Source organism: Stenella coeruleoalba (assembly GCF_951394435.1).
Source record: "Stenella coeruleoalba genome assembly, chromosome: 9".
In the NCBI taxonomy this organism is placed as follows: domain Eukaryota; kingdom Metazoa; phylum Chordata; class Mammalia; order Artiodactyla; family Delphinidae; genus Stenella; species Stenella coeruleoalba.
Window position 1 is genome coordinate 90,681,665 of NC_137155.1, and position 23,310 is coordinate 90,704,974.

At 41.5% G+C, this 23,310-nt stretch overlaps 1 protein-coding gene across 2 annotated transcripts; it reads right to left on the reverse strand.

The window, feature by feature from the left end:
* Positions 1 to 6,750: 6,750 nt before the first annotated feature.
* ZC3HAV1L (ZC3HAV1 like) lies at positions 6,751 to 20,016 on the reverse strand. Of its 2 annotated transcripts, XR_013829796.1 has the most exons (6): positions 19,019 to 20,016; positions 17,905 to 18,040; positions 13,470 to 13,728; positions 12,151 to 12,276; positions 8,020 to 8,136; positions 6,751 to 7,418 (listed from the first exon to the last, which is right to left on the reverse strand). XR_013829796.1 is itself a non-coding variant. In XM_079931659.1 (5 exons), exons 1-5 carry the CDS (start codon positions 19,393 to 19,395, stop codon positions 8,096 to 8,098), a joined length of 939 nt encoding a protein of 312 aa, XP_079787785.1. In that variant the 5' UTR covers positions 19,396 to 20,016; the 3' UTR covers positions 7,665 to 8,095. The 2 variants fall into 2 exon arrangements, 1 of the variants encoding a protein (XP_079787785.1); XM_079931659.1 differs by lacking the exon at positions 6,751 to 7,418 and having other exon boundaries at positions 7,665 to 8,136.
* Positions 20,017 to 23,310: the final 3,294 nt, after the last annotated feature.

Here is a 23,310-nt window from a genome sequence, read left to right on the forward strand (position 1 = left end):
TTCCAGGACATCATTTTTAATGGTGGCGTTGTATTCCCATATATGAACCTATCTTAAGTTGTTCAGCAAATTCCCTAATGCTGGACACATAGGTGGTTTCCAGTATTTTACCACCATAAGTAGTGCTGCATCAGACATTGTGCTAGATATTTTATTAGCCCATGTTCAGCCTCTACCCGTCTCCATCATGCTATTTGCTTCAGGAAGCTGACCTTTGCAAGACTGCATCGTTGACCTTCCTCCCTCTCCTGTGGGTTTGATCAATGGGAGGTACCAGCAAGAAATCAGACAGCAGAAGAAGAGGGACACAAGCGTATTTATCTCCCCAGGTCCTCCCTGAAGGGTTACTAGATGGTGGTGTCCATGAACATAAGAACTTGAATTCATCTGGTGGGAGGTTCTGTCCTACAGCTACTCTCCCTGGGCTCCTGTAACAGTCCCTTCCTTTGCACCTTCATGCGTAGGGTGGCGCCCCCATCACTGCTAGCCCAAGTACTCCACCGACCCTTGTAGGCTTCCCTGAATCTGACTCATGTCTTTGGAAATAGTCCTTCGTTACATTCTCTCCACTTATCCAGTTTAAGTGTGCCATCTGTTTCTTGCTAGGACCCTAACAAATATAAACAATTTTGTAAGTAAATCCCTCTACATATTTTTATTATCATCACATGATAAATTTCTGAAACTGGAATTACTCAATCAAAGAGATGTATATTTTTACGATCTTGCCAACTTGTCTTCAGTAGACCCTTCCTCCAGCAGTGCATGAGAATGTCAGCCTTCAGACCGCTTGTCCAGCTGGGTATTATAATTTCTTTTCGTCTTTCACTGTGTTCATAAACACTGCTATAATATGGAGTCATGTCTTCAAAAGTGTGTGTTAGGGGGAGATTACCTATTAATCATTTGAGTCTATTTACTTTGGCTGTTCTTGAATAATTTTTGTGTTGTCCTCTGCTATACCTATTATAAATTGACATGCTAGCCCACACTTGGTCTTTAAGAATTCATTAAAATTTACCTGATTTCATCTTACCCATTTGCGTAAGGGCCGCCTCTACCCCTATGCTCTGTCAAAGGTGAAATCGTTTTGGGGTCACATCTCTCTTTGCAGAATCTTGCCACTCTTTGGACTTCAGTGACGTTGGTTGACTTGTGACCACAGTTCTCCTGGGCTCAAGAAAAGTTATGATTTTGTAGGTTACCTAGCTTTTTCTTGGGACTTCCTACATCATGAGGTGAAGTACAGCTCCCCATTTAATTTTTTGAAACTTTAATGAAATCTTAAGGATCTTTTTATAAAAGCAAAACATCAAACTATCCAATACCCACATTCAATGTGCTAACAGAAAGAATCGATATCCTGCTTCTGACGTGCAAAATGGAAAACTACTTATATAAATGTCGAGGAGTATGAATTGCTTAATAACGAAAAATGTTCCCCAGCTGCCATGTGCACCTGCAGCAATGTTGAAGTTATATAATTTGTGAGTATCTCCAGAACTACTGATTAGAACACAAAGAGGAGGGAAAATGGACACTGGAAACTACTGGGAAAAAGCTATTTCGTTTTGTAAGATTCTATTGCATCCACGCTATCTGAAAGGCAGGACTTGATAAGTTCATTTGTTTTTGTTTACCTGCATGTTTACATCAGTGAAATCCTCTGCAAAGTCTAAAACCACGTTTCCAATGTCGGCACAGCTTTCTGAAGCGATCACCTTTTGTGTTGAGGACATAGTATAAGTGATGTGGAGAAGCATTTCCCTGGTGCCTAAATGGTGTAAATTATGAGCAGAGAGAAGCTTCTAGAGGCCCAGGCAGAGCCCTCTTGCCCAGGTCTAAGGGCAGTACTGATCTAACTCATCTATGTTTTGATAATTAAATGAGTAAAAAGACTTAGAACTGTACTTGTCACACAGGTAAGGTACAGTGAACGGAAGCTGTTATAATTATCACGATTTCTCAACATTGATGAGACATATTAGCTTTATGTATCTTAAGGATACTGATTTAAGTCCCTGTGGCCTTTTATTTATTTATTTTAAATTAATTAATTTATTTTTATTTTTGGCTGCGTTGGGTCTTTGTTGCTGTGCGGGCTTTCTCTAGTTGCGGCGAGCGGGGGCTACTCTTCGTTGTGGTGTGCGGGCTTCTCATTGGGTGGCTTCTCTTGTTGCAGAGCACGGGCTCTAAGTGTGTGGGCTTCAGTTTTTGTGGCCCTCGGGCTCAGTAGTTGTGGCTCGCGGGCTCTAGAGTGCAGGCTCAGTAGCTGGGCACACGGGCTTAGTTGCTCTGCAGCATGTGGGATCTTCCTGGACCAGGGCTCGAACCCTTGTCCCCTGCATTGGCAGGCGGATTCTTAACCACTGTGCCACCGGGGAAGCCCTATGGCCTTTTATGTAGATTCCAAGTTCCAAAATAATTCTATTTGGTATTTCTTTAAATGTTAACTATCCCTTCTTGGTTGCCAAAAACGTTCTTTATTATTAAAGTTCAACAATTTAAAATATTTATTCAGATTTCTTGTTTTAAACGATAATATTTGACAGGACACTGGGAACATTTTTGAACTTCAAGCTCGGCTTATTTTTGTTTCCAATTCTAGGAAATGCTCCTCATTACAACCCTGATTAAGCTGCTAGTCTAGTACTTCCTCAGAAATTCTTTTTAATCTACAGTTGTTGGCATGTACATACAATGGAATATTACTCAGCCATAAAAAGAAACAAAATTGAGTTATCTGTAGTGAGATGGATGGACCTAGCGTCTGTCATACAGAGTGAAGTAAGTCAGAAAGAGAAAAACAAATACTGTATGCTAACACACATATATGGAATCTAAAAAAAAAAAGGGTCATGAAGAACTAGGGGCAAGACAGGAATAAGGATGCAGACCTACTAGAAAATGGACTTGAGGACATGGGGAGGTGGAAGGGTAAGCTGGGACAAAGAGAGAGTGGTAGTGTATATATGTCCAAATATGTACAAATGTAAAATAGATAGCTAGTGGGAAGCAGTCACATAGCACAGGGAGATAAGCTCAGTGCTTTGTGACCAGCTAGAAGGGTGGGATAGGGAGGGTGGGAGGGAGGGAGATGCAAGAGGGAAGAGATATGGGGATGCATGTATATGTATAACTGATTCACTTCGTTATAAAGCAGAAACTAACACACCATTGTAAAGCAATTATACTCCAATAAAAAAGTTTAAAAAAAAATCTACAATTGTATTGCCGTGTCCTAATGCTTAGGTCAATAATTGTGCTGGTAATACCATAACTCTCTTACTCAGTCCTTCCGTGTCTTGAATTTGATTTTTCAATTAATCTTTGGCATTACTGATTGGCTATAGTATAGACTTAATTATATAGTTATATACTTTTACTAAGCATAAAACATTTAAGTATTATCTTAATTTTTATAGCACTTACAAACACATTAAAGTAGTTTTATCCTAATCTGTTTTTCCTCTAGATCTCTTCTAGAGATCCCAAGCAGATCTAACATTCTGCTTGAAATTTGTATTTCTACAGTTGGTTTTGGCTTTGTTCTTTTTGTACTATTACATTTTTTTTTATTGGTCTCAGGCTATTTTCTCCCATTCCTCTTTCTGTGAGTATTTTTCTACTGATTTTTGATGTTGAAGCTTTTGTTTCAGATGCTTTCATTTGTATTTTAGAGGATTTTGGCAGTTCCAGTAGATACTACAAAAAAGTGTGTTTACACTTTATAGGTCATCCTTTACACCTTAGAAACAAGCTCCAAAAATGTGACTTTACATTTAGGGCATCAACCATGTTAGAAACCTTCAATTCACATGAATAACCTTTGATATTAAAAAAACAAATATAGAATCATTAATGTACTGTTCTTCTTAATGACATAATTATATCAGTATCTTTATCTGTAAAGTATTTTAATTAATGAAATATGAACCAAGAAGCAAAGTTTAGCAGTTAGCCTCACTTTAATGAGGCAAATGTTATGGAAAATGTTTTCAGCTCTTTTCCATTTAAGAACAGTCTTAGTTTCCTCAATAAGGTAGCAAATGAGAACTGGCTCCTTGTGCCACCTACTTACTCAGGTTTCTTTCCCTGAGAACTTCTACCAGTAATTGGTCAATATCAGATTGATCTTTATTGAACTGTGCAAGGAAAATCACTGGGATAAATCTCCGTGTCCTATTTGTGAACATCTAGTTCATCATGCTCAGTAGACAGTGACTGCCAGCATTGTTAGAAATTTGTTGGTTTTTTTTTAAATTTCACATTAAAAAATATTGTTGTGTTTATCAAAGTAATACTTGTAATTAATTTTTTAAATCATATAGATCATAAAGAAATTGAATCCATAATTAATAACCTTCCAAAACAGAAAGCAACAGGCTGAGATGGGTTCATGGGTGATTTCTACAAAACATTTAAGAAAGAAATTATACCAATTCTCTACAATCTCTTTCAGAGAACAGTAGCAGAGGGAATAATCCCTAACTCATTCTATGAGGCTGACATTACCCTAATACCAAAACCAGATAAAGACATAATAAGAAAATTACAGACCAATTTCTCTCATGAACGTATGTACAAAAATCCTCAACAAAATATTAACAAATCGAATCCAAAAAAGTCTGAAAAGAATTATACACCATGACCAAGTAGGATTTATCACAGATATGCAAGGCTGGGTCAACATCTGAAAATCAATCAGCATAATCCATTACACTGACCAACTGAAAAAGAAAAACCACATGATTATATCAATAGATGCAGAAGCAGCATTTGACAAAATCCAACACTCATTAGTGATAAAAACTCTCAGTGAACTAGAAGTAGAGGGGAACTTTCTCAACTTGATAAGGACTATCTACAAAAAAAGTACAACTAATATCAGACTTCATGGTGAGAAACTCAAAGCTTTAAGACAACGATGTTGTCCCCTCTCAGCTCTTCTTTTCAACGTGGAACTGAAGTCCTTGCTAATGCAACAAGACAAGAAAAGGGTGGTACAGCCACTTTGGAAGACAGTTTGGTGGTTTCTTATAAAACTAAACATTCTCTTACCATATGATCTAGCAATCATACTCCTCGGTATTTACCCAAAGAACGTGAAAACTTATGTCCACACGGATATCCACATGGATATTTATAGCAGTTTCATTCATAACTGCCGAAACTTGGAAGCAACCATGATGTCCTTCAGTAGGTAAATGGATAAACTGTGGTACATCCAGACAATGAAATACCATTCAGCACCAAAAAGAAATGAGCCCCCAAAGACATGGAGGAAGCTAAATGCATATTACTAAGTGAAAGAAGCCAATCTAAAAAGACTACAGGGGCTTCCCTGGTGGCGCAGTGGCTGCGAGTCCGCCTGCAGGGGCGGGGGAGAGTTCGATGCTAGAGGACACGGGTTCGTGCCCCGGTCCGGGAGGATCCTGCATGCCGCGCAGCGGCTGGGCCCGTGAGCCATGGCCGCTGGGCCTGTGCGTCCGGAGCCTGTGCTCCGCAGCGGGAGAGGCCACAACGGTGAGAGGCCCGCATACCGCAAAAAAAAAAAAAAAGACTACATACTGTGTAATTCCAACCATATGACATTCTGGAAAAGGCAAAACTATAGAGACAATAAAAAGATCAGTGTTTGCCGGGCAGGGGAGGGGAGATGATAGGCAGAGCACAGAGACTTTTTAAGGTAGTAAAAATACTCTGTATATTAGAATAATGGATATATGTCATTATATTTTTATCCAAACCCATAGTATATACAACACTAAGAGTGAACCCTAAGGTAAACTATGGACTTTGGGTGATAATGATGTGTAGGTGCATCCTGGGACTTCCCTGGTGGTGCAGTGGTTAAGAATCTGCCTGCCAATGCAGGGGACACGGGTTTGAGCCCTGGTCCAGGAAGATCCCACATGCTGCGGAGCAACTAAGCCCGTGTGCCACACCTACTGAGCCTGCACTCTAGAGCCCACGCGCCGCAACTACTGAGCCCGTGTGCTGCAACTACTGAAGCCTGTGTGCCTAGATCCTGTGCTCCACAACAAGAGAAGCCACCACAATAAGAAGCCTGTGCATGACAACGAAGAGTAACCCCCACTCACCACAACTAGAGAAAGCTTCCGTGCAGCAACAAAGACCCAATGCAGCCAAAAATAATGAATAAATGGATTTGCCTTAAAAAAATAATAATAAATAATAAATTTTTTTAATCTTTAAAAATAAACATCTAAAAAAAAACAAAGTAGGTGCATCCTTGCTAAAAAATACACCATTCTGGTGAGTGATCTTGATAATGGAAGAGGCTATGCATGTGTGGGAGCAGAGGGTATATGAGAAACCTCTGCACCTGCCTCTTAATTTTGTTATAAATCTAAAACTACTCTAAAAAACTCAAGTGTGGGACTTCCCTGGTGGCACAGTGGTTAAGACTCCGCACTCCCAATGCAGGGGGCCCGGGTTCAATCCCTGGTCAGGGAACTAGATCCCACATGTATGCTGCAACTAGGAGTTCACATGCCACAACTAAGAAGGCTGCATGCTGCAACTAAGGAGCTGGCGAGCTGCAACTAAGCAACCCGCCTGCCAAAATTAAGATCCAGCGCAACCAAATAAAAAAAAAAAAATCAAGTGTACTAAAATGTAGCAAATAATAAATGCCCAACCATAGGACTATGATTAATAAATGATACATTAAAAACTATAATGCAGCTATCAAATATAATTGTGAATGCTTTCAATTATGTGGGTAAATACTTACAAAACAATATCAATCCAGAAGAGTATAATATGAAATTGTATTTATAGTATACTCTCAATATTTAAGAATATGTACATGGAAAAAGACTGAAAGAAATATCCTACATTATTAACAGTGATTGTCTCTACACAGTCATATTATGGGCGATTATATGACTTCCTTCTTAATACTTAATTCCTGTATTCTCCAAAATTTCTACAATATTATTGTATTTGCCCCCCCCAAAAAAAATTCTTTTGGAAAAATATTCCTAAATAATAAGGGTAATTCAAGGATACATAATACATTATTTTAAAACTAATAATGAATGTGAGGGGATGGATGTGCTAACTAACCTTATTGTGGTAAACACTTTGCAATATATGTGTGTATACAGATGTATCAAATCATCACCTTGTACACCTTAAACTTACACAATGTTATATGTCAGTTACATCTCAATAAAGCTGTAAAGAAAATTTAATAGAAATTATAATACGGCTTCCCTGGTGGCGCAGCGGTTGAGAGTCCGCCTGTTGATGCTGGGGACACGGGTTCATGCCCCGGTCCGGGAAGATCCCACATGCCACGGAGCGGCTAGGCCCGTAAGCCATGGCCGCTGAGCCTGCGCGTCCGGAGCCTGTGCTCCGCAACGGGAGAGGCCACAACAGTGAGAGGCCTGCGTACCGCAAAAAAAAAAAAAAAAATTATAATAACATTACAAATCAATTTACAAAAATTCAAAACAGTACCTAGAATAAAATTTATATTTTGAGAATATAGCAATAAAAAGGCAATTATTACATACACATATAACATATAAATGAAATTTATTTATGAATGTTTAGATGCATACACTTGAAAGTTACCAAATAGGATAAAAAATACATTAAAAGAATACATGGCATTATCAAGTGGAGCTTACTCAAGAACTTAAGGATGTTTTAGTATCATGGAAACCATGAATATAATCATATTAGGTAACTTAAATGATTAACATTATATGATTATATCAAAAGATACCAATTCCTACCAAAAGCTTCTAATAAACAAGAATAAAGGATGTTATTTCCCTTATTATAATAGAGAATATTTGTTTAAAACCAATAATTAACTTCATATTAAATGAGGAAATATCCAAAAATATCTTATTACAGTTTTATTTAACAAAAAGATATAATAGAAATACATAAGACAAATATTTTTGCAGCTACAATTTTATATTTAAAAAAAAAAAACCAGACAAGCCATCTAATACTGTTAGAACAAAGACAACTCACCTAAAGACAAATATTTTGAAAATCAATAGCATTGTGAAGATAGAGATTCCCATACTTAGTAGCAATACAGATATATTTAGCCAAGAAAGAATTTATGCAATAAGGGATATTCATGACCTAGACAAAAACATGAACAAATTATAATGAAAGAAATCAAGAAATACGTCAATAATGAAGACTTAATTCCTTGATGGAAAGAGTTAGTATCATAAACATAAGTCATAAAGAATTAATTTTAGACCTAGACAATTCAAACCGAAGCATCAAAATGATGTTTACCTTATATAACACATTCCTCAGGGAAAAAAGATCCTTTGAATACTAAAAACATGTGAGGAGAAAGAGAATCAACGAGAGCAATATGATACTGAATCAACAGATTCAAACGCAGAGTTTAATTCATTATACGGCAAAAACTATTTAACTACCAAGTGTTGTAATTACCAAAAAAGTAAATAATGTTTTTGCTCAAAGCCGGGGAATAAAAGCATTGCAATGCAATGTACGAAGTGCTAGAGCTTTGAGAACACTAGGAGAGCTGCCTGTCTTGGGGTCAGGAAAGGCTAACCTGACATTTTAAATAATCTAATTTTGCCAGGTTTTGAGGCAGGAGGAGGGAAGGAGTGGCACTTACGGGGAGCATCATTTGCAAATAGAGTCACAAGATAAAATGGCACATCCCCAAAACTGCAAGTAGGTCAATACACGCAATATTGGGCTGCATTTTAAGAACTCAATTAAAAGTCAATATTTTAAAATCAGAAAATTTATCATAAAAATTTCTGGATTTGTGGCTGCTTTTGACAAATTGGATGATACGTCAAATTGGGCCCCGCATTCCCACGTGGAAGCAAGAGGCAGTTGTCCCTTTTAGATGGGACAGTTTGCCACGGCACTTCCTCTATTCCCCCATTCCTCTCACATCCACCTCACTTTATCCATTTATCTTAACTTTCTAGTCCCTGTAGGGATTTGAGTTTTATGACTTCTATCCTCCGTGATGGGGACCAATGAAGGTTATGGCAGAAAAAAGCAATACGATTAGGTCTGCATTTCAAAAGGTCAACCAGGCAGCAGGGGGAGAGAAGGGTGGTAAGCAGATCAATGACATCCACAAAAGCCTATTATATTAAAAATTACAATGGGGGTACCATCCTTGAAGTGGAACAGGGGTCCATCTCGCACTTCCTACAAAAAACTCTCCCAAGACAGACTTGAAAACCACTGAGTTATGAATCTGTAAATTAAATGCAAGAGGTGATGAGGGTTTAGAAAAAGGCAGTGTGTTGGGGATGGAAAGAAAGGGGTAGAGAGGATAAAAATTTGCAAGATTTTTAAAGTGGAAAATTCTGCAACACGGGGTAACCAATCTGACACAGGGAATAAGAAGAAAGGAAAAGTATAGGACAATTTGCAGGTTTTTGGCTTAAGTCATTTGGTGCTGACACTCCAAAATAAAGAACAAAAGGAGGAACAAGTCTGGAGGAAAGTCAGTTATTCAATTTAGGGTATTTGGAATCTGTGAAGCCTACAGATGTGCAGCTTCATCTCATAAGCCCTGATAAACTGCCAAAGAAATTCTAATCTGATAACTCTCTAACAGCTGAACCATCAAATTAAAATAAGAGACAGGTATGATTACATAAAATGTTTTTATAGGATGAATACCAATGGAACTAAGATTAAAATGCAATATTATAGAATTGAATAAAATATTGCAACAAAGATTACAAAGGGTCAACAACTTCATATATAAAGGCATAATTATAAGATATATAAAAAGAGGGGCTTCCCTGGTGGCACAATGGTTGAGAGTCCGCTTGCCGATGCTGGGAACACGGGTTCGTGCCCCGGTGGTCCGGGAAGATCCCACATGCCGCAGAGCGGCTGGGCCCGTGAGCCATGGCCACTGAGCCTGCGCGTCCGGAGCCTGTGCTCCGCAACAGGAGAGGCCACAGTAGTGAGAGGTCCGCGAACGGCCAAAAAAAAAAAAAAAAAAAAAAAATATATATATATATATATATATATAAAAAAAACACAATAATGTAAAAATCTACTAAGTCTTTTAATGTAAAGAATATGCATTTATACACTATACTGTTTCCATTAAGGATTTAACATGGCTTACAAAAGAAATATAACAGTAAAAGAATAAAACGTAAATAATAATAATAAAATATAAAGATAATTTTTTAATTAGCACCGGAGAAATTGTAACTAAGAAAAAAGAAGCAAATACGCAAAACGTAAGAGCTTTCAGAAATACTGTTGTTGGCAAGCAAAATGAAGAGCTTAACATAAGTTGCGTGGCTCTTACTGTCCATTAGGAGAAAACACAGCACCTTCTCACTTTAAAAAGGACAGTTTTGCACACCTCCCCCAATGGAAAAGAAAAGTTTTCATGATTAAAAACTTTCTAGGGGCTTCCCTGGTGGCGCAGTGGTTGAGAGTCCGCCTGCCGATGCAGGGGACACAGATTCGTGCCCTGGTCCGGGAAGATCCCACATGCAGCAGAGCGGCTGGGCCCGTGAGCCGTGGCCGCTGAGCCTGCGCGTCCGGAGCCTGTGCTCCGCCACGGGAGAGGCCACAACGGTGAGAGGCCCACGTACCGAAAAAAAAAAAAAAAATCTAAGTTAAATAAATTTAGCTTGATGAAAAGCTCACTACGTTGGCCCTATTTCTCAAATGTTATGTTATTGCCAGACAGTTAAATTAAAAAAAAGAAAAAAAACTTTACACACCAACATTTGTGGCTATTAATACAACAAACACAGGAAAGAATTTCACAAAGCTGCTTCTCTGTGGTACCCCTTGATGAAAACAAGGAAATAAACACCAGGTACAACTAAAAAGAGACAGCTGGGTGGGCAGGGGCAGAGAGAAGGGGGGAAGGGAGAAGTCAGTATGGAATGGGCGAGGTATATAGATTTCTGATGGTCCATCCTGATCACAGAAAGAATGGATACAACTTAGAGGAATGTATGAGCTACGCATCCTTCATACTACAGGAATCTGAGACTTTGGTAAAAGAAATGGAGAGTACACAGAGTGAGGTAGAAGTCTCTGGTGAGCACCCGTAAGTTATATACTCTGCAGTGTCGGCCAAGGATGGATCCACGAGAGTTGGATATCATATCATATCCAGTCAACATGCTTTTACGAAAATTAAGGAGCCTATTAAAGGCCAAGTCACATCAGCACAGAGGAGGGCCCCAGCAATTAAAGGGCATGTACAAACTACACAAAATAAAGACACATGGAAAGAAGACATACGGAAGAATATTTACTTGCATATATATATATATATATATATATATATATATATTTTTTTTTTTTTTTAACCCATGCCCCCTGCAATGGAAGCACAGAGTCCTAACCACTGGACCGCCAGGGAATTCCCGCATGTATTTTTAAAGAAATGAAAATCAAGAGTATCATTCAGCAACTATACGTGAAGCAAAAGTAAAGAATAACGTAAAAACTTAATATTGTGTGGATTTTAAGAAAAGAGTTATATTCAAAATTTGTTAGAATCAAAATATCCCAGAATAATGGAACTAGTTAAGCAAACGATGATACATTAGTGTATCTGTGCATGAAAATGATTACACATGATAAATGTGAACAAATATGGAGAGATGCTTATGGAATATTAAGCAAAAAAAAAAAAAAAAAGAGCATAAAGTGTATGTAGTCCCTGAATACCACAATGTAAAAACTATGTATATGGGCGTACAGAAAAGCACTTGGCTGGGTCTCAGAACAAGTCCGCAGGAGCCTGCCCCTTTAAGAGCTCTGGCCGGCCAGCCCGGGGAAAGCTCTCAGGAACTGCAGGATTTGCCCAGGACTGACCTCATCTACTCTCAGGTTTTACTCTCCCTTTGCCTGTTCAATGTCTAACCTCATCCTCAACCACGCACCCCCAATTTTATCCTCCCAATCTGGCATTTTCTCCTTCTCCATCTTCTTTAATTCTCACCACCACCTGTGAGGTAGGTATCATTATGGCTATTATTAATAAACGATTAAATGAGTGAATGGTTACAAATTAAATCTCAACAGAAGCTTTGTTTTCAGACCTTCCAATTGGACAACGTTCTTCTTATTTCGCTGACGTCCTCTAAGGTTTACCTGCACATGGCTTCTTGGCTGACGCAGCAGGGCCAGAGACCAGAGGACCAGCCTCTGCAGCCCTAGCTACGTGTACTCCTTGTTTCTCAAGGCCCTGGGAATGCTCAGCAGAAGAAGCTGAATTATCTAAAAAGAAGAAGAAAAAGATGAGGTTTCCTGACATACCCCTTTACTCTAAATTTCATTCTACGTTGGGATCATCAGCCCAGCTAATCAGATCACCGATAAAACTCCCAACACTTTGTATTTGGAGAGTTCGTGTCTTCCGGAGTAAAATATACATATATATTTATATATCTCAACAGCAAGCAGAAAGTCACATTTCATAGCTAGGAGAGACCCACTAAACAAGACCAGATCAAGAGAATAACAGGCCCTACCCACAGTACAGGGCAGAATGTCCCTGCCACCATTTAGGGACACAACTACACAGCCTCTGACACTGGTACATGCAGAACCCTCCCTACCTTCAAACCACCACTCATAGTCGGCCACTACCATCCCAACACAAGAAAATTCCATAGTAAAGCTTAGGGACTCTGACTTTGATGATCTGGTTTTCCTATCAGCAATTCTCCAAAGCCCACCACCCAATGAAACTGATTTTCAGCTATAAGCAAATCTAATGGAGTAAGTACTCTTGCATTGTGATTTAAGAAAACCAAGCCACACTTTATAGACCTTAAAAAAGGACAGACTATGTGGCAATATGAGAAGATATTTATGATGCAGTAGAACGTGAAAACGAAAGATACTAAACTAATGCAGACTTTGACCACCACTGGACTAGTATTTTCTAGTAACAGGACTGAAGGGTCTATAATTAAATAGTACCAATTATTATGGATTAGAGTGAGTGGAGTCATATGTGATTTTTATTTTTACTCTCTATTTTCCAAATTCTTCTGTAATGTCGTTAAAATTTCCTAAAAATTTAAGAAAAAACTTTAACTCAATTTAATGAAAGAAAGCCATCCCTACATTATCCTTACCTAGATTCTAGTCACTAGCCCACCTCCCTCCTCTTTTCACCTACCAAAGCGGTTAAGACTGTTCTTCCTACTTCCTGACCCCCAACTTACCGAGGAGCTACACTGTTCAAACACTTGGGCAGAGGCTATTAGCTGGCAGCGCTGAAAATAAACTCCATCCCTTCCCTCCTTTGGTTAGAACCACAGCTCCATATCATAGAATGTTGACTGATGAAGCTTCCCCAAGGACAGAGCAGCAATTAACCTAGGAAGTGCTTTTTCCCCAGACTCACTCTCAGCTCAGCACTACACTGTTGACAGTGTTTTGTCTACCTCTGAGAGTCTCACCTTTATTTTCAAGCATCTTGTGCAGCTTCATGTGCTTGTAGGTAGCAATTATCTGAAAATTAACGACACTTGGAATATTCAATCCTTGGTCCTGCAGCAGCTGCAGGGATGTAGCGTGAATTAGCTGATGAGACCGCTTGCACTTCGGCAGCCTGCACTCTCCCCTGACAAAGGACTTGCACACGTGAAACTTGTTGCATTTATCCTTGAGGTTGCAGTAACCATACAGGGCTTCACCTTTGTTGTAGAGCAAACAGACCTGGTACAGAAGTGAAGCAACACTTAGGACATTCATTTTCACTGTATCTCTTAAGCCAATAAAGGACAGCTTCTCTAAATGGCACCTTCTGATCATCAGTGGCTATTAAAATCATCATGGGGGCTTCCCTGGTGGCGCAGTGGTTGAGAGTCCGCCTGCCAATGCAGGGGACGCGGGTTCGTGCCCCGGTCTAGGAGGATCCCACATGCCGCGGAGCGGCTGGGTCTGTGAGCCATGGCCACTGAGCCTGCGCGTCCGGAGCCTGTGCTCCGCAACGGGAGAGGCCACAACAGTGAGAGGCCCGCGTACCGCAAAAAAAAAAAAAAAAAAAAGTGGGCAGAAGATCTAAATAGACACTTCTCCAAAGAAGACATACAGATGGCCAAGAGACACATGAAAAGATGCTCAACATCATGAATTATTAGAGAAATGCAAATGAAAACTACAATGAAGTATCACCTCATACCTGTCAGAATGGCCATCATCAAAAAATCTACAAATAAATGCTGGAAAGGGTGTGGAGAAAAGGGAACCCTCCTACACTGTTGGTGGGAATGTAAATTGGTACAATCATTATGGAGAACAGTATGGACACTAAAACTAGAGCTACCATATGATCCAGCAATCCCACTCCTAGGCATATATCCAGAGAAAACCGTAATTCGAAAAGATACATGCACCCCAATGTTCATTGCAGCACTATTTACAATAGCCAGGACATGGAAGCAACCTAAATGTCCATCAACAGAGGAATGGATAAAGAAGATGTGGTACATACATGCAATGCAGTATTACTCAGCCATAAAAAAAAAAGAATGAAATAATGCCATCTGCAGCAACACGTATGGATCCAGAGACTGTCATACTGAGTGAAGTAAGTAAGACAAAGATATCATATGATACTGCTTATATGTGGAATCTAAAAACATGATACAAATGAACTTATTTACAAAACAGAAATAGAGTCACAGATGTAAAAAAAAAAAACAACTTATGGTTACCAGAGGGGAAAGGAGGAGGGATAAATTGGGAGATTGGGATTGACATATACAGACTACTATATATAAAACATAACTAATAAGGACCTACTGCATAGCACAGGGAACTCTACTCAATACTCCGTAATGACCTACATGGGAAAAGAATCTAAAGAAGAGTGGATATATGTGTCTGTAAAACTGATTCACTTTGCTGTACAGCAGAATCTAACACAACATTGTAAATCAACTATACTCCAATAAAAAATTTTTTTAAAGTCATGGTGATATAATATACAGCATAAAGAATATGGTCAATAATACTGTAATAACTTTGTATGCAGACAGATGATTATTAGACTTACCATGGTGATCATTCCATATGTATTTAAACGTCACACATATGAAACCAACATAATACTGCACATCAATTATACTTCAATCAGTAAGCCAAAACACGGTATGCTGCCTGTGATTGTGATGCCAATTTTCTAAAATGAACCCATAATTTTAGTGCAATTCCTACCTCCCCCAAAGAATTCCTATAAAATAGTTTTAGGAATTTGAATGATTCCAAAGCTCATCTGAAAAAGGAAAGAAGTGAGAATCAATTAATGAAAAAAAGAAACAGGAAGCCAGAACAGTTTTTTGAAAAATATAAGCATTAAAATAAAAATGTAAAAAAACTCACAAAATGAGTGTAAGTTAAGGCTTCTACAAGACAGTATTAAGCACATATGGTCTTAATTGCTCAGCTCTAGTAAATCTTGAAGCAATAGATTATTCTGACTTGGGGGCTAGGTCTAGGATCTGTTTTCTTTGATCTCCTGTACATTCTGGAACCAGTATCACACAGTTTAATGAAAGTAGTTTATATTTTAAGATATGATGGTTTGAGTCTCTATGCCCAGTTTATTATAAAAGGATATATAACTCAGGAATAGTTGGATGGAAGAGATGCATAGGGCAAGGTATGTGGGAAAGGGTGTGGAGCTTCCATGCTTTATCTGGGCGCCACTCTCCCGGCACCTCCACATGTTCACCAACCTGGAAGCTCTCCTAAAGCCATCCTTTTGGGTTTTTTATGGAGGCTTCATTACATAGGCATGATTGTTTAAATCACGGGCCATTGGTAATTGAACTCAATCTCTAGGCCCTTTTCCCTCCCAGGAGGTGGGAGTGGGACTGAAAGTTCCAACCTTCTAATCACATGACTGGTTATTAGGGAAACCAGCTCCCATCCCTAGGTTACCTAGAGGCTTTCCAAAAGTCACCACATGAACATAACAAAAGTCACTTTTTATTGCTCTCACGTTTGAAATGTACACACTGTTATATTTAAAATGGATAACCAGGGACTTCCCTGGTAGTGCAGAGGTTAAGAATCCGCCTGCCAACGGGACATGGGTTCGAGCCCTGGTGCGGGCAGATCCCACATGCCACGGAGCAACTAAGCCTGTGTACCACAACTACTGAAGCCCGCACACCACAAATACTGAGCCCAGGTGCTGCAACTACTGAAGCCCGCGCACCTAGAGCCTGTGCTCTGCAACAGGAGAAGCCATTGCAGTGAGAAGCCCGCTCACCGCAACGAAGAGCAGCCCCTGCTCACCACAACTAGAGAAAGCCCACGCGCAGCAACGAAGACCCAACACAGCCAGAAATTAACAAGTAAATAAATTAATTTATTTTTAAAAAAAGTAAAATGGATAACCAACAAGGACCTACTGTATAGCACAGGAAACTCTGCTCAATATTATGTAACAACCTAAATGGGAAAACAATATGAAAAAAATAGATACATGTATATGTATAATTGAATCACTCTGCTGTACACCTGAAACTATCACTATATTGTTAATAAACTATAATCCAATATAAAATAAAAAGTTAAAAAAAAAATTTAGGAAATTCCAAGGGTCTTAGGAACTCTGTGCCAGGGGCAGAGACAAAGACCAAATATATATTTCTTATTATAAATCACAATATCACAATACTTGCCCCTTATTGATTTTTTATGTGTACTGTACCTATATTACATACTGAATCTTTAGGAGTGTGGCAGAAAGGAATCACCAGGCATTTTCACACACGAGACGTGAGGTACCACTCCTGCCTCATCCACTGTGCTTGTCCAAGGTCCCTGCTGCCTAAGTGGCCGTGTTTTGTGCCACACGCCACACACCTCCAGTTCCAGATGATTAGACCGAAGGCAGGCTCCTATCTTAAATGCAGCTAACCCATCAACTGCTCACAGAACACTGACATAGTCTAGTATGACAAGATGAGGCTGGACCCAGGGTACTCGGGTAGAAGCCATAAAGAAAAAAATGCATTAAGTTTAACAACCGAAAAATGTTAAGCTTCTATAAGTCAAAAAAACTCATCAACACTAAAGGTAAACAGAAGTTGCACTGTCCCTTCTCTCTGAGACAAAACAGACCGCCCCCCCCCCGCCCCCCTATAGCTGCCGCATCCTCCTCTCCCTTCCTGCCAAGATCTCTCGTAATACTTTCTTTGGGGATTCCAACCCTTCCGTTTAAAAAATTCTTTGTGTATAGCTAAACAGATACAAATGTACTCATTCTGCCATTATAGCAGTTATAATGGGTACCTTTGGAACAACATAATGTAGTTCCAAAACAATCCAAATTAATATCTAAAGCCCCCAAAAAGTAAATGGGGGGGATATTTGTAACAAATGTGACCAAAAAAGGGATCTGTATCGTTAAAGACATCTTATGAATTAACAGGAAAAGACAAACGCCTGGATAGAAAAGTCAACAAAAGTATAAACAGGTAATTCACAGAACACAGGCTTCGTAATCAGACAAAACTAAATTCAAATCTGCCATTTTCTATGTGACCCTGGGCAAGTTATTTAATCGAGCCTCAGTTGCCTCCCCTGTAAAATGGGGACAGGCATACCTCACTCATAGGCTATTATTAATCAGCTAAGGTATACAAATTACTCAGCATTCAGTAAGAACTCAAAAAAACAGTAGCCATTATTATTATTTCTATACCACACTTCTTGTGTATAAAAGCCCAATAAAATCATAGACTGCAGAAAGGCCAGCACTGTATCATACCCACCCCCCCTTCCCCTCAGGCTGTCCTCTGTAAGCAGATTGTTGATGTTCTCCCCTGACTTTTTTCAAGGTGCAGACAATATGAGGGTGACTCCTTAGTGACTCACCTCTGGTAAAAGGCAGGGGTCATTCTGCAAAAGAAGGATCCGAAGCTGGGCCTCATTGAGACCAAACAGTCCCTGGTTTTTCAGGACTTGGATGTTGACAGGTATGTGGATATCATGAGAAAGGGTGCAGGTAGACCTAGAACACAAAGGTCTAGATCAGAGGCCCAGATGAAGGAGGGGCCAGACTGTCAAATCCCTTCCCTAGGGTCACTTTCAACTTGCAGGTGAAGTTATGCAATTTTCCATGAACCCATGGATACTACAGTCTAATAAGCTCTGATAATAAGAAAGCTGGGATGAAGCAACTCCCCTCCCAGAGCCATTTAATTCTGAATGAGGATGCTTTAAGGCCAAAGGGACCCCTCCCCCAGTCATCTGCCTTGACAGAGGGTGCCCGTGGGTGGGTTCTGCAGAGGACCGCACTGGGCCTTCTCCACCCCAAGCGGCTGCGCACCCCACCATCCACCAACCTTAAACAGAAAGCATGCCTCCTCCCCCCACTCCGCTTTGGGGGGCTAGAGGAAACCGAGGAAGACTGGAGCTAGGAGGCCACCTCTAACGACCTCTTCCAAATCATCCAGCCCTCAGTTTCCTGGAGCGGGGGAGGCAAAGTAAACCGCTCTTTCTAAACCTAGAGAGCACAGACTCGCGTCTGTAAAACTGTGCTCAAGTGGGAAGGGCCGATCTCTGGATAAAGGATCCATGAATCTCATGGGGTCCTCAAATGGCCCCCAAAGGGCCACTGGTGGAAATGAACGCAAAAGTCCCAACCTGTTTATTCCGGCCGTGCTGTGGAAGATCTCGGGGGGCGGGGGGGTGGGGGAAGAAGCTGCAATGTGGGGCGGGGGAAGCTGTTGAGAAGTCCAAGTCCCGACGATCTTCCGCCTCATTCCGCAGCTGGGAGCGCGGGGAGGCCTCCCAGCGAAGGACCCTGAGAGGCCCCTTCCCGGGGCTTTCCTTCCGCCCTTCCGGAGGGGGGCGTCAGGCCCGGACCAACGACCCCTTTTCTTACTGCTTAGCTGGGTCCCGCTTCCGGCTGGCCAGGCCAGGCCCGCGGCCCGTGCGCCCTGACCGCCGCGTCCCGCCCGCCGCCCCGACCCGTCCGCAGCCTCACCAGCAGTCGCGGTTCGGGCACTTGCCCATCATGTGGCGGCGGCAGAGGTGCAGCTGGTCGCAGGCCTGGCACTCGCCGCGCTGGTAGCGAGCGCAGAGGCGCGCGGAGGACACAGCCACAACCCGCCAGGCCGAGGGGCCGCCGCCGCCGCCGCCCGCGCAGCCCTCGCCGGCCGCCACCTCGGCCTCGGCGTCCCACGGGTCCTCCCGCACCTCCACCTCCTGCAGCAGGAAGCGGTCGGGCCCGGCCTGGCGCAGCACGTCCCGCAGCCGGGCCTCCGAGAGCTCCACGTGGCCGCGCAGATCCTGCAGGAACATGCGGCCGCCGTGGGCGCACAGCACCTTGGTGAGGAACGAGCATACCGTGGGCTCCGCCATGGTCGCGGCCCGGCTCCTTGTGCGGAAATCCGAGGCGGGCAGACTCCTCCCAGTCACGTCCACGACTACAAACCCCGTTCCCGGGGCGGGCCGGGGGGGAGGGTGGGCGAGGGGCGGCCGCCCGCGGGCCGCGGCGCAGAGAGGCGGGACCCGGGGCCTGGGTCCACCCTGGGCGCGGATCGGGCGGGGACAGACTTGATTGAGCGCCTGCTCTGCGCCAGGCACCCTTCAAGGTTAAGTCCTCGTCTGGAGGGGCTCGTAGAGTCGGGGGGAATCTGAGATACTGGTAAGGGCTACAAAGAAGATGAAACAGGGAATGTGGTAGAAGTTGCGTAGCTGGACGGCGTTAGGTAGCTGGGAGAGGAAGACCTCAGGACCTAGCCACCAGCCACAGTTGAGCATTTGAAATGTGACCAGTGCGAGTTGGAACGTGCTTCAAGTGTGAAATACACATACACCGGATTTGGAAACTTTAGAATGCAGAGTGTAAACTTCATATTCATGATGTTAAACTGATAATATTTAAATAAAACGTTATTATAATTTCATCTGTTTCTTTTACTTCTAATGTAGCTATGAGAAAATGTAAAATGGCTCACTTTATATTTCTGTTGGACAGCACCTGTTTAGACCTGTACATTTACTAAGGAACTATCTTTTTGCCCAACACCACGCTGATTTAATGACTATTTTTGAGCCAACCGCTAATGCAGCAACAGAGTATAAAGATGAATAAAACATAATTGAGGAACTCAACTAGCCGAGTTGCTGTCTTAACAGGGCGGTTGTGAGGATTAAACGAGCTAATGTCACATAAAGAAGCCAAAGAGGAAGGCCACTTTAGCTTCCAGATGCCAGAAGACCTTCTCTGCCGTGTTAAGAAATTTGGATTTACGGAAGACTTTGGGAAGCTACTGAAGGAATTTCCGCTGGCAAGTGACGGGGATCCCTCTGCCTGGAATGCTCCCCCGCACCCCTTTCTAGATGTCTCCTTTTTGTCATTCAACTCTGAGCTTAAATGTCTTCTCTTTAGCAAGGCCCTTCCTAAAGTAGCACCCAGGTCTCTGCATGGAACTTATCACTCATGTCTTTCTTCTTACTTATATATTTGCAGAATTCAAACGTGTGAAAGCAGGAATTTTGTGTGTCTTACTCCTTGCTGTATCCCCAACACTTAAAAACAGTGCCTGGCTATATTGTAGGATAGGTGTTTTTTATTTTGTTTTTGTTTTTTAAAAAAATTTGTAGTAGACAATTTTTCAAGCAGGAAATTAAGAGGACAGTGAAATAAGCACCCATATATATCTATTTCCTCGTGTTATAAAATCTTAACACTTCGTCCTATTTTATTTGCCTGATTGTTTTGGCTGAGAACTTGTAAGTTTCAATTTCAATTTCCAGATAATTCAATCCTAAATACTTCAGTAGGCATGACTTTTAAATATGGTAAATTTTCCTACATAATCCTAACATCATTTTCATAATTAACAAAAGTTAACTGTAACTTTCCTTAACACTTCTAATGTAGGATAGGTGTTTTAGAAAGATCCCTGGCAGTAATGAGAATGGATTTCTAGAAAAGCAGGACAGGATAAGGAATAACAGAAGAGAAACAGGAGTTGAGGGATTATCATCTCAATTTTTATGGTGTTGTTTGCAGTGGGCAATCCAAGAGAAGATGCTCAGTGGGCAGGTGTATTTACAAGTCAAGAGCTTAAGAAAGATTGAAGAGACTATCTATTTGAGTGACATCAGAGTACTAGTAATTGGAGCTGTGAGAGTTGATAAGGTCACTCAGCACAAATAAAGTGAGGAACAGAGATGGGAGGATAGAACCTTGGGGAGTAGCAACATCAAACATTTCTGAAAAATTGAGAGCCTGCTACGGCAAAGTAAATAAACAAATGGAACAAATGACTAAGTGGAAAAACTCAAACATCTGCTCATGCTTGGTTTGATGCCACTTTGTATATTTGAATGTAGGTGTTTTTGACAGCAATGGGTTGGCTATACATGGTTTTATTTACATTGAAGTCCATATCAAATGGCAAATTTTACCTTCACTTTAATCGTATCTATGTTGCCATATAAAGGTTTTCTCTCTCCATCCAAAGCTTTATGATTAAAAACGAATGAGGGGCTTCCCTGGTGGCGCAGTGGCTGGGAGTCCGCCTGCCGATGCAGGGGACACGGGTTCGTGCCCCAGTCCGGGAAGATCCCACATGCCGCGGAGCGGCTGGGCCCGTGAGCCATGGCCGCTGGGCCTGCGCGTCTGGAGCCTGTGCTCCGCAACGGGAGAGGCCACAACAGTGAGAGGCCTGCGTACCGGAAAAAAAAAAATAATAATAATAATAAATAAAAACGAATGAGTGGGGACTTCCCTGGTGGCACAGTGGTTAAGACTCCGCCTGCCAATGCAGGGGACACGGGTTTGAGCCCTGGTCTGGGAGGATCCCACATGCCGCGGAGCTACTAAGCCCGTGCGCCACAACTACTGAGCCTGCACTCCAGAGCCCACGAGCCACAACTACTGAAGCCCGCGTGACACAACTACTGAAGCCCATGCGCCTAGAGCCTGTGCTCCGCAACAAGAGAAGCCACCGCAATGAGAAGCCCGCGCACCGCAACGAAGAGTAGCCCCCACTGGCCGCAACTAGAGAAAGCCCACGTGCAGCAACACAGCCTAAATAAATAAATAAATTTATTTTTAAAAAAAAGAGTGGAGAAGGGCTTTTGAAGGAGTGACTGATAGGACAATTCTGCTGAAGATCATTTACATTTTTTTAACTTTTGTGCCTCAGCCTGGCCCTGTTCCCACCCCTAAGGTGCGTCAGCAGTTTCCAGCGTCTCCCTGTCTCAGCCCTTAGACAAAAGATGTGCCAACCAACTGCAGGCTTCTGCATCACAGCCACCCCACCTTCCCCTGGCAGTGTGCTAAAGGCTCCTTGGTCATTGAGTCCTGCAGTGATGAAGCTGGAAGGGGCAACACACATCCTCTATCCCCCATTGAATAAACGGGTGTCTGCAATTGATTATCTTTTTGGAGATACCTGGAAATAGAGCAAATAAAAGCAGCAGAGCCAAAATTAATATTTATTTCCTTTTATTAGATAATCTCAAATGGAGCTTGGAGAAGAACAGGAAGGAATACAACTACTGAATTATAAGAAGTTGAGCTTACGTTATTCAACAAAATTTATCCAATGTATCAGCATATCAAGCAGTCAGCTAGGTATCTGGGGTGGCACAGTGAACAAGACAGGGTGACTCAGCTCTCATGGAGCTCACATTCTAATGCGGAAAGCAGACAACGCTTAAAATGAACAAAGTAAGGCGCAAAGTGTTTTAAAAACCAGAGATCCGGGACGCAAGCATCCAATTTAATCTATAGACAGACTCCTTATGGAGGTTAGTAAGCTAATCTAAAGATGCTAGGTGTTAACTGAGTGGTTCTCACTGTGGTATTTTAGAAATTGACGGATTGTTGGCTTCACAATAATTGCGGACTTTTACTGGCATTGAGTGGATGTAGCTAGGGAAAACAGATGCCCTGCAGTGTATGGGTTAGTCCCACACAAAGAATTATTCGGTACCCTATACGACTTTCTAATGTCCTGTTGGACATTTATGTAGGACTTACAGCTCGCCTGAGAAAATATAATTCCTTTTTTCCTCTTAGACAATCTGTAATTTGTCTCGTCCTATTATCCTTATTTCAATTAACGTAACTACGCTCTTTCCCTTCCCACATACAGAGAAGGTATATGGTCTGTTATGACTTACCCTAATACTGGTTTTCATTCTGGTGTCACCCATACTAATAATCTTTCCTTCTCCTGTACTTCTTTACAGGAAATATCCTCTGATCGACTCTTAAATCCAGACCTATTCACTATAAGTAGAAGTAGGTATCTG

What these genes read in the sequence shown, in the direction of transcription:
- ZC3HAV1L (XM_079931659.1), bottom strand. Translation starts at nt 19,395, where the DNA reads ATGGCGGAGCCCACGGTATGCTCGTTCCTCACCAAGGTGCTGTGCGCC. An exon ending in TGCCCGAACCGCGACTGCTG is followed by an intron (nt 18,041 to 19,018) that starts GTGAGGCTGCGG and finishes TTTGTGTTCTAG; the next exon opens with GTCTACCTGCACCCTTTCTC. An exon ending in CAAGATGCTTGAAAATAAAG is followed by an intron (nt 12,277 to 13,469) that starts GTGAGACTCTCA and finishes TCTTCTTTTTAG; the next exon opens with ATAATTCAGCTTCTTCTGCT.